Here is a 13,643-nt window from a genome sequence, read left to right on the forward strand (position 1 = left end):
GAAGAGTGTAGCATGTTACTGCTTTCGGTTAATCCTATTCTGCTGCATAGCCTGTCATTGTTGCTACCGTTGTTACCCTTACCTGCTATCCTACTGCTTAGTATAGGATGCTAGTGTTCCATCAGTGGCCCTACACTCTTGTCCGTCTGCCATGCTATACTACTGGGCCGTGATCACTTCGGGAGGTGATCACGGGTATATACTATATACTTTATATACATGACACATGTGGTGACTAAAGTCGGGTCAGCTCGTTGAGTACCCGCAAGTGATTCTGATGAGGGGGCTGAAAGGACAGGTGGCTCCATCCCGGTAGAGGTGGGCCTGGGTTCCTGACGGCCCTCGACTGTTACTTTGTGGCGGAGCGACAGGGCAGGTTCAGACCACCTAGGAGAGAGGTGGGCCTGGCCCTGGTCGGCGTCCGCGGATACTTAAAATACACGCTTAACGAGTTCTTGGTATTTGATCTGAGTCTGGCCATTTGGTCTATACGCACTAACCAGCTATGCGGGAACAGTTATGGGCACTCAACGTCGTGGTATCAGCCGAAGCCTTCGTGACGTCAGCGACTGAGTGGCGCGCGCCGGATTGGACTGGAACGCCTGCTAGGCTAGGTCTGCTTCCGGTCGCGTTCGCAACGTGCAGGTGTGCAATGGGCGATGGGCCCAGACCCCTGCGCCATAGGATTTAGACAGGCGTGCTGACCTCTCTGTTGAGCCTAGGTGGGGCTGCGACGTGTTGATCTTCCGCGGCCGGGCATGACCCAGAAAAGTGTGACCGGCCAAATGGGATCGAGCGTGTTGGGTTATGTGGTGCACCCCTGCAGGGAAGTTTATCTATTCGAATAGCCGTGTCCCTCGGTAAAAGGACGACCCGGAGTTGTACCTTGACCTTATGACAACTAGAACCGGATACTTAATAAAACACACCCTACCAAGTGCCAGATACAACCCGGTGATCGCTCTCTAACAGGGCGACGAGGAGGGGATCGCCGGGTAGGATTATGCTATACGATGCTACTTGGTGAACTTACCATCTACTCTCTTCTACATGCTGCAAGATGGAGGTGGCCAGAAGCGTAGTCTTCGACAGGGTTAGCTATCCCCCTCTTATTCTGGCATTCTGCAATTCAGTCCATCGATATGGCCCTTTACACTTATACCCATGCATATGTAGTGTAGTTCCTTGCTTACGAGTACTTTGGATGAGTACTCACGGTTGCTTTTCTCCCTCTTTTCCCCTTTCTATACCTGGTTGTCGCAACTAGATGCTAGAGTCCAGGAGCTAGAGATCCCGAGGATGATTCTACATGGAGTTCGGCTTCGAGGAGTAGTTAGGAGGTCCCAGGCAGGAGGCCTTGCCTTTTCGATCGTTGCTACTTTTGTGCTAGCCTTCTTAAGGCAAACTTGTTTAACTTATGTCTGTACTCAGATATTGTTACTTCCGCTGACTCGTCTATGATCGAGCACTTGTATTCGAGCCCTCGAGGCCCCTGGCTTGTATTATGATGCTTGTATGACTTATTTATGTTGTAGAGTTGTGTTGTGATATCTTCCCGTGAGTCCCTGATCTTGATCGTACACATTTGCGTGCATGATTAGTGTACGACTGAATCGGGGGCGTCACACCTCTCCTCCTGAAAGTCCACAAGTTGATGTACATCTTTCACTAACTTGTCATAGTCTGCATCCAGCTTGTTCTTTTCATCTGTCAAATGGTGAATAGTTAAAGCACTTCAAGATTATCATTCACCCTAGTAGACTTGCTCTCTTCAACCATTGACCAAAGTTTCAACAATGCATTCTCCATTGTTGGGGGCCACTACTCATCAACCCACTGAACAAACCCACAATTCTGACCTTCCTGGAAAAATAACAAGGGCAAAATTTAGTACAATACAACTACTATGAGTAGTAAGCAACAATTAGTTCATGGCAGTAGCTAATGTTGGTACTGACCAACACTGATTTTACACAGCCATGTGCTAAGCAACAAGAGCACATTGTAAAATAACTTAATGTAATCCTACAATGGGTGATCAGTATATAGTTAGCAGAGTAACACTCCATTCAACTTAGCATAATAACCAACTTAGAATTGGCCATTAATATAATGGAATTCTACAATGTGCACTACCACTCTTCTAGTGAACTACTTTGCCATATATCACTAACAAATGGAACATAGACATCACTGAATGAAAGTTATTAAACCAGACTACATTAGCCTAGCTAAATACACTACATTAGCCTGCAGCAACAAACTAGCTAATGACAGTACCTACTGTCAACAGTAAGCAACAATTACTTATTAGGAGTAACACATCAACTAATGGAGGGGCTAATGTGAGTACTAAGCAACACTGCATACAAGTATAAATAAATAGCATATGCACACAACAGAGCATGCTTGAGCCTATATTTAGCAAAAATGCACTCCATTGAACTTAATATTCAGCATTCCTACAATGAGCATTGCAGTAGGGCATACATAACTAACAAAATTACCATAGACATAACTGAATCACACTTGGCAAACAAGACTCTGTCACTTTCAATGAACACATCCTGTGCATAATCAATAAGGCAAGAAAAATACCGGCTCTACACATGCTAAGAACCTTCTCCCAGTCATTGTTCCTTCAAATGCAACAAGCCTCTCTGATGGCTTCCCATGCTTCTCGCACAGCCCTATCAGATATAGCTCAAGACCCTTGCAATCCGGGTCCTCAAGAGAGAAAGGCACCTGCCCAAGCAAAATCCAAGTTACCATCATGTACGAGAACAAAGCAAATCAAACGAAATCCTCACAACAAAGACCACCTACACAGAAAAATCCGCAAATTTTCCAAACCTTAGCTCCAATGGAGTAACTGACCTGGTTGAGCCCATCGGTGGAGGTTTCGGAGTGCATGTACGGGAGGCTTGAGTTGTCATCGCTGCTCTCGTCCTCCAAAACCATGGCTGCGGCGGCGTTGTGTGGCGGCCGGCGGGGGCGGGCGCAGACGGCGGCGAGGCAGAGAGAAGGAAGAAGAAAGCAGAGCAGAGCGGGGGAATGAGCGGGGTCTGGCTCGGGCCGCACCAGCCGCGCCTAAACGGTTCGACCCGAGGCTCGTCCGAGTCAGCGCGCGGGCACGCGCTCACTAGCCAGCGTGGCATCTGACGGGCGGGCCCAACCGGTCAGATTTCCTGTCAATACGTATAAAACACACTTTAAGCCTCTTTTGCAACGTCTCGCCCCAAACTTGATACTGACACGTAAAAAATATCAATCATGATACCAATCTATTTTGAATGCCTCAATTATGATACTTTTGGGCTCACTAAAGCCAGCAGTCCATAGAAACTGGATAATCCCGTTGGGGTTCAACCGTTCAACACTTCCGCGTCCCATCGCCGGCTCGTCCCTCTCTCGAACCACCCATCGCCCCAGCCGTCGTAATCTCTCCTCTCAAGCCGTAGCCCCGAGTCGACTCCCCTCCTCATCCCAATTTACCAAACCCTAACCCTAGCAGCTCGTCCCCCATCTCACCCAGCGCGCGCGCGGCCGCCGTGGCGGGCGACCGAGGATGCCGTCCGGGTCTACGCAGTTCCGGTACACACAGACGCCGTCCAAGGTGCTGCACCTACGGAACATGCCGTGGGAGAGCACTGAGGAGGAGCTCGTCGAGCTCTGCAAACCATTCGGCAGGGTTGTGAACACCATGTGCAACGTCGGAGCCAACCGCAACCAGGCCTTCGTGGAGTTCGTAAGGCGCCCTTCCTCTCCTCCGTCTCACCCCGCCCTGTCCCTTCCTCTGTTGCGATTTTGCCTCGTGGCGGGTGCTGGCTGGTATTTTGATGAATAATTCACGTTTGTTGATGCGATGTATTGTTTATTCATGTGATTGCATCTAGGTATGACACTTATGCTTGGGGTCGATTTTAGTATAAATCAGTGGCCGTCTGATTGCTAGATTTTGTGGGAGCATGATCTATTGGAGGAATTTCTTGTTGATACTTGTACTGTCCCGTGGTTGAGGCAGTGCTGGCTGACTGTCAGGGCATTATTATATACACGACTTGGTGTTATTTGATTTTAAATTTGGGGTTGATTGTTTGTTGCAAATCATAGCGTAATCTCCAACGGTGGTGTGCCTCTGTTGAGCGAGATGCATACAACTTCATGTCTTAGGTGAGAAACGCTTTGTTCTTACCGGTGATTGCAGTTTATGTTTCATCCACAATCTTCTCTTCCGTGTGTTAAGTATCACATGTATCTTGTTGGCCGCATGTATTTTGCCTCGTGGTGGGTGCTGGCTGGTATTTTGATGAATAATTATTCAGCTCGCTCTTGTTGGCCGCATGCATCGTTCCGATGCAGAGGCCGGAGGTGAGCCTCCTTTTCCAAAAATAAAATAAAATTCACATGTATCTTGTGTCTAATCTGTATCCAGTCAAATAAGAGCCATACTTTTGCGAGTTTCTAACTATCTGAAGATACTTTCCTTGCTTGTTGGCACGTGGAATTTTGATGTGTTGGAATAAAAGATAATTTTGTTTGTTATACCAAGAAAATCCATGTTCTTCTACAATGGCATTTCGTTTAAGTAGGTTTGTCGATTATGGACAGATTTGTGTTTTTTTTTTGCGAATACGCAGGTTGCGTATGAGCGTATCTTTCCATTGGTAGAAGGGTAGAAATTACAGGGGCGCGAACCTAGATGCATAACAAGGTGCAGTCAGGGTCGCAAGTGAGCAGACAGAACGGGGATGCTCAGCCCAGGCGGGGGGTGGGTGGGTGGGTTGGGCTACAATTATTCAGGTTGCAGGGACGATCATGCTTAGGCCTTGGATGGAATGGATAAGGTTGCTGAGTGAGGGTTGAGTTGCGTTCTGGTTCTTCCAGATGGACCAAGCATAGAGGGCAATCAGCAATCCAGGACTTTTGAATGCTAGCCGGGGAGCGTGGTGGCGTGAAGAAGTCGGTGTTGCCGTCTGGAGGGTGAGTGGTGAGCCGGCACCAGGAGAGGAGCTCATGCCAAACCATCTGAGAGAAGACACATTCCGCCAGGAGCTGCTGCATGTGGTATTCTGGTCGCGAAGGAGGCATGCCGGCGCATGAGGAAGGCCATGACGAGCACGCCGAGCCGCAGTTCAGCAGCGGTCGAGTCCAGCTAACCAAAGGAAAACCTAGATGCTGAGTGGGGCCCATGGCTTCCAAGTGAGCTACCAGTGGGGGGCTTGCATGGATCCTTGGAAGAGCGTGAGGTAGCAAGACTTTGTCGTGTAGACGCCGCTCATAGTCCAGCGCCAAGTGATGAAATCCGTGGTAATGGCAACATTGGCAAGGTGGTGGTGCGAAGGCGGCGCCAAATGTCCACGTACTCCATGGTGGCCGCCGGCCTGAGGCTGCCATGAATCTTGGATCAAGGCCTGGTTGGGGATGGCCTCGCAGACAAGGCGGCTGTTGCGGCGGCGGCGAGGGACAAGGGCGACCAGGGCCGGAGCAAGCTCGAAGATGGAGGAGCCCTGAAGCCAATGATCGGTCCAGAATTTGCAGGTGCGTCCGTCACCCAAAATCCACGAAGTGGAGGGTCAGTGTGGAGGAAGATGGTGCCAAGGGCGTTTAGGGCCAGTCTCTTGGAGCCACAGCTAGAGCACCCGAAGAGCAATGCCGGTGCGTTGCAAATCCTGAATGCTGAGGCCGCCGAGCTCCAAGGGGCGGCATACCCGTGGCATATATAAATCTCCTGTCTTGGTTGCTTTATATTTTACAAGGTCAACTATAGTGCAAGAAATACTACATGCAAACTCTTTATATGCAATAGAGAACATCACATAAGTGATTTTTGAACTGCAGACATGTGATACTTAGGAAAAAGTTAAAAGTGGACTGTAGCCTAAGCTTGAAGAGCTATTAACTGTATGAGTGGAATTCCTGGCCAGGCCTAGAAAAATCCTTATTCTTGTATGGTGAATATTTTATTTGAGTTTGTTGATTGCTAACAGATCTGTTCTCATGATCGGAACTCCTGGCCAGGCCTAGAAAATCCTTGTTCTTGTATGGTGAATATTTTCTTGGACGCTACTATGCAGTGGCGCAGCATCTGATGTTTCCCGTGCGGCGCTCGCTGATCAGGCAGTAAAGCTTGTCGCGCTTGCGTTTGAGCCCCTCCCGTCGCTTAATGGGCCATCCAAACTCGGCCAATCTCTTGTCGTGCATCACCGTCTCTTGCACCTTAACTCACTCTTGTGTCGTTTTCACCACCAAATCCTAGCGCTGCTTCTCCCTAATCCACCAGCTCAACCATTGCACAATGATGTAGATAAGCTACCCATAAACATGTAGGAAAAAAAAGGAGTTGTGCTAGCGAAAAAAAGATGATCTGACATGATTGCCAGGTTGAAGCAGGTGTAGATACACATGGTTGTCATGTTCAACCAGATATATGTGACCAGGTTTACATGCAATTTCCAGGAAAATTGTGCTGAGTTGCCATATTATTTCATCCGGCTTGTCGTGCTGTCTACACGCGGTTGCCAGGGGAATTTGTTGTGTTTACCATTTTTCATTGTACTGGGTTGCCATCTTACTTCATATTACTTGTTCTGTTTATGCGTAATTGTTGAGACGATTTACTGTGCTTGCTATTTTAATTGTATCGCCATGTTTATTTTGTAATGCTTGCCGTTTTATTAACATGTAATTGCTGGGATAATTTGTTGTGCTTGTCATTTTTAATTGTGCCAAGTTGCCAATTTATTTTGTGTTGGCGTTTTGTTTACACACAGTTTCTGGCATGATTTACTATGCTTGCTATTTTAATTGTGGAGTTGCCATATTTATTTTGTACAACTTGCCATTTTGTTTACATATAACTCCCGGGATGATTTGCTACGATTGCCATTTCAATTTGTGCTGATTTGCCATATTTATTTCATGCATCATGACATTATTTGTGAAAAATTGAACTTCTCAAGGTGATTTGTTGTTTTTATGTATGTCTTGGTTAAATTGTGTTAAGCACTTAAGCCAGTTTCCTTGAAACACAATGGTTGTTCAAAAATGCAGTTGTCAGATTGTTTAGGAAAAACAACCAAGTTTTTGAAAATAATTACCCGTTGATTCACAAAAAAGATTAATAGCATGTAGAATAGAACTGAATTCTTTATTTATTTAATACAAGATGTATATCTTGTGGAATTCGAGACAGAACACTGTAGCAGCCCCCCGTGCAAGCATAGCACAACGGTGGTGCTCAATGTAGCGAGCGCTTGTAGCAAACCACAGCCTGTAGCGCACTTACCCCGTTTTTCTTCCTGTGCCCGGGGGCCCCCAAAACAAATCGCGATGTTACTATTTAGTTTATGCAGAGCCGAGCCGCAGGGGAGAACGAGCATGCGTATGTTGGATTTTCCCTATTTTCTTTTGAGTTTGTTGATTGCTAACGGATATTGCTCATCATCCTGTAGTCATAACTGATTGGTGTCATCAACGATTCACCTGTTTTGGTTGCTCTCAATTTTTTTTTACAAGAACGGTGCAAGCAATAGCTGCTGCCATGCCGCTTTATAGGGAGTACCCAAGAATCAAGTGTTAGATGGCCTGTTTGGTCGAATTTCTGAAGGCCTCCCACCCTCACCCCCACCCCAGAGGAGTTAAATAACTACAAAACAGTCCCCTTCCTGTTGTTTAACTCTATGCAACGGCGAATATTGCATACGTAATTTTCTAGTTGCAAAAATGTGTTTTTGTAGATTGATCTAGCGGAAGTTTCATGTGAAAAGTGAGCCTGAAGAATGGTTAGCTCTATATAATTGGAACTTCTAGCCAAGTCGATGGGTTCCTGACTTTCTATCATAAATTTGCCTATTTCAGGCAGATCAAAACCAGGCAATTTCAATGGTTTCATATTATGCTTCATCTTCAGAACCTGCCCAAGTTCGTGGTAAAACTGTGTATATCCAGTATTCAAATAGGCAAGAAATAACAAACAATAAAGGCACTGGTGATTCTTCTGGCAATGTCCTGCTTGTCACCTTTGAAGGTGTCCAGCCTAATGATGTTAGCATAGATGTTATCCATTTGGTAAGTATTACACGAGACATGCATTCAAATAGTTACTGAATTCTTTTTCCGTTTTGTAATGTTTTATTTTTTGCATTATTTGCAATAGGTATTTTCTGCTTTTGGGTTTGTTCACAAGATAGCAACGTTTGAGAAAGCCGCTGGTTTCCAGGTAACATAGTGCTTATGTCTAGTTTCATATATATTACTATTTTTGTAAATTATCTTGACAGCTTGATTTTTTTTAGTAACTACTAGCTCGAAATTTTTTCAGGCACTTATCCAATATACTGATGCTCCAACTGCTCTAGAGGCAAAAAATTCGTTAGACGGAAGAAGCATACCGAGGTAGTCCATTTTTATTACTCTGAGTTGGCAATTCACGAGAGTAATGTGAACCCTTGAAATTTTACTTCTTGAACTCGCGAAGGGTGCATTTTTTACTATTGCATTTTAGCCGATCTTTGATATAGAAGTTACTGATGTGATATTGCTATTGCAGGTATCTACTGGCTCAACACGTCAGCATTTGTCACCTGCGCATTACATTTTCTGCGCACAAAGATTTGAATATTAAATTTCAATCACATCGCAGCAGGTACAATATAGTTTACAGCATTATTTTTTATTTTTTTGTGTTCAATTCTATTTTGGTTTGTATTAAGCTCTTGTCCGCTAAAAATTAATTTCAGAGACACAAGTTTGTAACAGTGTCTGTTTTGATTAAGCAGGGATTACACAAATCCTTATCTTCCTGTTAATCCAACTGCAATCGAGGGAATCGCACAGGTTTGCCTGTAGTTCAAACTAGTATATCTGATGTCATGTCACTCTTCATCTTCTTCTGTTGCTGCTTACACCATGTAAGTTTTGCAGCCCATGTTAGGCTCTGATGGGAAGATTAAGGAGCCAGAGAGCAATGTACTTTTAGCATCAATCGAGAACATGCAGTATGCTGTGGGAGTGGATGTTCTACACACTGTAAGAGTATTTTAGAGTGATCTTTTCCTCAAGATTATTTTGAATTAAATAAGAAAAATATTTGTAAGAAAATATATCATATATACTCATTGTATGAGATAATTTCAGGTGTTCTCTTCTTTTGGTGCTGTCCGAAAGATTGCAATGTTCGAGAAGAATGGTGGAATGCAGGCTCTAATTCAGTATCCAGGTATGTGCGAACAACTGTAAACCTCACCATATCACATTATCTTTAGGATATGCCATGATATGGCTACACCTTGATTTAGGGGATGTAGACTGGCCCCGATGCTCCTTTGCTGTAATTTGTTCACTCTGTTGTTAACTCCTGATAAGCCAAGTCCTTAGGTGATACTGAACTGTGTGGACATCTTAATGATGCTGTGTTGATTATTGAGTTAATATTTGTTTATGCGTCAAAGTTTCTGACTTCAGCAGAGAGGTCTTGGAGTCCCTGAAGACTTAAAATGGACATCTACAACTATCCACAGCTATAAAGTTACCTTTCGTAATTTCTTATTCTTTTCTTACCGTTTCCTGTAAGCATATTTACTTTCTTACTAGAGGTTTGGTACAGTCATGTCTTCCTGTCATCTTAGTGTCGATTGTCTTCCTCTTGGCACCCTGTTCTTCTGTCAGACGCCAGCTGCCTTAATTGTTACCTTTTTGGGTTAGAGTAGCAGTTACCATGAGGATGTATCCAGTGCTTTCTAGCCTGACAGTGACTGCTGTGGTTGGTCCTAAAATTGGTGCAAATGGTCAGAAAAAATTCTTAGAAATTGTTGAAAGAAAATCAATCTACCATGCCACAGAATTTCAAACCTACATTTTGGTCTACACATGGAGAAACCACTGAGACAAATTGCTGAAGTTGACAAAGGAAAGAGAAAACACTGTTGTCGGAATTTGTCTTTTCTTCTTCTTCTCTCCTAATGTAACAGTTGAATTTATGTAGATTGCTTGATTTTATATCATTCTTGTGGTGGGTTTTGTTGCGCCATTTGTATTTTAGGAACATAAGGAAGTGAATTATGGGCTAACAGTCACATCCTCTAGCTGCAACCTCTATTGAGAACACGTCTTATACATCTGTCGTCCAAATGAGCATCTCAGCGTCTTATGTGTGATCAATTTATCTAACCTGTCTGATGCTTCTTTGAAAGTGAGACAAAACAGATGGCATTGCACATTACAGTGTATTTGTAATCTAAATGTTTAACTTGAGAGAATCCATATTCATATTCACTACAACTTCTAGTTGTTCAGAAGTACTGCTAGAGCTAACAGAGTCCGTATTCGCAGATATAACAACAGCAGGAGTTGCTAAACAAGCTCTGGAGGGACATTGCATATATGATGGTGGTTACTGTAAGCTTCATCTGTCATACTCTCGTCATACTGATCTGAATGTGAAGGTATAAACAATAGTTTCAGGCTGTGTAAATTAACAAAGAATAAATGAATGCATCCAATTAGGGAAAAAAATACTATTGCTATATTGCGGTGGAATAGTCTTATCATTTGTTCAGTTTGACAATGCTTTTGGAACATCTTGTTTTCCTACTGCTTGCTTCCACGTTTTTCCTGATATGGGATCTACATATTGTGGCATTCAGGCACATGACGAGAGAAGCAGAGACTACACCGTCTCGGATCCTAGTGCTCAGGTACAAGCTGCAGGTCAAGCCCCTGGTCTAAGCACTCCTGGAGCAGCATGGCAAAGCACCACCCCTGCTGCTTTTTATGGAAGCTCAGCAAGAGCGGCCTCTATCGGACAAGTGCCAGCCTGGAATCCTAACATGCAGCGAGGGGCGTTTGCACCTGCATCAACCTCGTACCCTACCCAATTATTGATGGCAAACCCAGGCCCGCACTTTCCAGCAGTCGGATCAAGCTCTGGTGCTCCTCCGATGTTGTACCAAGCTTCGCAGCAGATGGCACAATATGGCACAGCCCCTGCTGCTCTGCCTCATGCAGCCTTGTCTGGCGAACCGATGTACTTCCCAAAATGAGCTATTCATCCGATAGAGCAGTTGCCTATGCTTTGTGCAGCACCTCTGGTCTTCAATTTTTGGAACTGCACTGTAATGCCGATCTGTTTTTCTTGGTACTTGTGAGACCCCTGTGGCAAATGTACCTGTCTGGCTGTTGGTGCCTGTAAGCTGCACAGCAAAATGGAAAATTACTCGAGCCGTGTCAGTTCAATCCAAAACCTGATGTTCTTTCTGCGCTTGATAATTTCTTGGTACAAGGCACCAACAGTTAAGTTTGAACTATAACAGAGTGCTGTATGCCATACTGAAATTTGTTTTTGGCCATGCCTGGTTACCGGTTGGTTTCTTCTCCGTGAGTTATTTACCCAAAACCATGACACTTAAGGCTAGGGTAACAACTTGGTATCAGATTATAGTCGGGGCACAAAAAACCACAGGAATTGTGCATGTAAAGGGGAGTACTGATTGTTTGATAAGCTCATGCAAACAGTGAAACTGATAAGATGAGGGTCCCACTTGTAAATGACTTAAGTGTTTATCTTTATTTCTTTTCTCCTGGGCCTTTCAACAAACACGTATTGGGCGACATCTATGCATATGTGCACTTCACGCCGCCGGCGACGCTCGCTGCCCTTAGTGGTCGACGGTCATTCGAGACCTGCCGTGCCCGTGCTTGCAACGCCCGCTGGGAGGCCTGGCCGCGCTCGTGCTCACGCTCTGTGGTGGCCATGGCCGTGCTCGCAGCGCCCGCCAGGAGGGCCTGGTCGTGCTCGTACTGACAGGGGTGCGCCATGGTGGAGCGCCCTGCTCGTCCCCGTGCTCGCGGCGCCCGCCGGGAGGCCTTGGCCACGCGCGCCGTTGTGGAGCGCCATGGCCACGCCCGTGCTCGCGGCGCCCGCTGGGAGGCCGTGGTCGCGGCGGTGCCCTGCGGTGGAGCGCCCTGGCCGCACCTGCGTTCGAGGCCACGTCCCGTCGCTCCCCATGAGCCCCTGATGCCACCTCCCGGAGCTCGATCCGTAGCTCGCCGTTGGCCGCGGGGGCGCTAGCGGCGGCGACGCTCGACCATGCTGCCCCTGCCGAGCACGAGTAGCCAGAGCCCACTTTGGCCTCCACAACCATAGAAGAACGCCATGGACGCCACCCTAGTTTCTCACTGCCGCGGCTGCATCTGCCGGCTCCATGGTGCGCCGCCGCGCGACCTCGCCTATGCGGGACGGCCTTCTTCTTCACGCAGGCGCCTTTGCTCTCGGATGGAGGCGTCCAGCCCGCAGTTCCTCTGGTCACTGCTCCGACATGGCCATGGCGTGCGGTGCCATCTTCAACGACCAGATGATAAACACACCGAAGGTGCTCGATGGAATGCTCCAGTGAAAAAATGTTGTGAAGAAGAGTCATTGACAGGTGGGGCCGGCGTCTTATTTGCCACATCGGTCGGTCAAACTTTTTGGTCTTCGCCACGTCAGCTCGACAGGCAGGACCCACATGCCAGTTTGGCTGTTTTCGTGACCAAATCCCAGCATCAGTGCTCTCCGTTACAGGTTCGGTGTTTTTTTGTGCCCTGCCTAAAATCTGGTACCAAGTTGTTACCCTAGCCCTAAGTGTGGTGGTTTTGGGTAAATAACTCTCTCCATGAACAAAGAATGTTACTCCCTCCATGCACTTTTACAAGTCGTTTCAGACAACTGAAAATGGACTGCTTTCCACCTTGTCTAAAATATTTTCAACGTCTTATAAAAGTGAACAAAGGGAATACAACACCAGTTATTGGCTTGCTGACGTACTGCGTTGCTGGCCGCTAATATGGAAGTTCCAAAGCTTATTGTTCGAGCTGGATTCGAAAGGTGTAGTGTCTATGTTCAATGATTCAGAGAAGAACCTCTCCGCGCTCGGTCCGGTGATTGAAGAAGTGAAAGGGTTACTCACCAAGTTTTTGGAGTCTAGAGTCCGATGAATGCGGCGATGTGCGAACGGTGCTATGCACATCTTAGCTAAGAATGTGTGGACGGTCACATCTTATTGAAGAAGTGAAAGGGTTACTCACCAAGTTTCAGGAGTCTAGAGTCCGATGGATGCAACGATGTGCGAACGGTGCTCTGCACATCTTAGTTAAGGATGTGCGAACTGTCACATCTTAGCTAAGGAACAATGTAGCAATGAGCTTTGCAAAGTCTGGTTTCATATTCCGCCGGATTGTATTTTATGATCCAACAACGCATCCTCAATTGTCACTTGTGTATCCCTGGGAGGGTAAATATGGCACGTCCAGTGCCAACGATTATCGTATCGCGTCCAGCGATAATTAGAATATCTTCATTTATCTTTTTAAGAGTTTGGAAATATTTCATCTCCCTCAGTATGGAGTTTGTGGTTGCACTGTCCACAAGGCATAATTCCTCTTTCATTTGATTGTCACTGTAGAGAACTATATATAAGACAAAGAACTTTCAATGAGAAAATCTCATGTAAATACATAGAATACAATCTTATTTATATCAAATATGTTGGCACAGTTACAATCTTATTATAACAAATGTGCTGATACAATATAAAGACAACAATAATACTTATGTTCTTATTACAACATCACAAATGGACATAGCTAAATAGATCACTAAAGAA

At 45.7% G+C, this 13,643-nt stretch overlaps 1 protein-coding gene across 5 annotated transcripts; it reads left to right on the plus strand.

Moving 5' to 3' along the window:
- The first annotated feature begins 3,375 nt into the window (after positions 1–3,375).
- Positions 3,376–11,256, plus strand: LOC123168850 (polypyrimidine tract-binding protein homolog 1). 5 transcript variants are annotated; one of them, XR_006484533.1, is made up of 10 exons: positions 3,376–3,748; positions 7,861–8,070; positions 8,159–8,221; positions 8,324–8,397; positions 8,552–8,647; positions 8,781–8,838; positions 8,926–9,030; positions 9,139–9,220; positions 9,466–9,538; positions 10,333–10,368. XR_006484533.1 is itself a non-coding variant. In XM_044586713.1 (10 exons), exons 1-9 carry the CDS (start codon positions 3,569–3,571, stop codon positions 9,486–9,488), a joined length of 891 nt encoding a protein of 296 aa, XP_044442648.1. In that variant the 5' UTR covers positions 3,376–3,568; the 3' UTR covers positions 9,489–9,528; positions 10,333–10,414. The 5 variants fall into 5 exon arrangements, 4 of the variants coding, with proteins under 4 accessions (XP_044442648.1, XP_044442649.1, XP_044442647.1 ...); XM_044586713.1 differs by having other exon boundaries at positions 9,466–9,528; positions 10,333–10,414; XM_044586714.1 differs by having other exon boundaries at positions 9,469–9,528; positions 10,333–10,412.
- Positions 11,257–13,643: the final 2,387 nt, after the last annotated feature.

This window comes from Triticum aestivum, chromosome 7D (genome assembly GCF_018294505.1).
Source record: "Triticum aestivum cultivar Chinese Spring chromosome 7D, IWGSC CS RefSeq v2.1, whole genome shotgun sequence".
Classification (NCBI taxonomy): Eukaryota; Viridiplantae; Streptophyta; class Magnoliopsida; order Poales; family Poaceae; genus Triticum; species Triticum aestivum.

Excerpts from the sequence above, each read along its gene's own strand:
- LOC123168850 (XM_044586711.1), top strand. The coding sequence starts at position 3,569 with ATGCCGTCCGGGTCTACGCAGTTCCGGTACACACAGACGCCGTCCAAG. Across the intron at positions 8,648-8,780 it reads TTTCAATCACATCGCAGCAG|GGATTACACAAATCCTTATC; the intron begins GTACAATATAGT and ends TTGATTAAGCAG. Across the intron at positions 8,839-8,925 it reads CAATCGAGGGAATCGCACAG|CCCATGTTAGGCTCTGATGG; the intron begins GTTTGCCTGTAG and ends TAAGTTTTGCAG.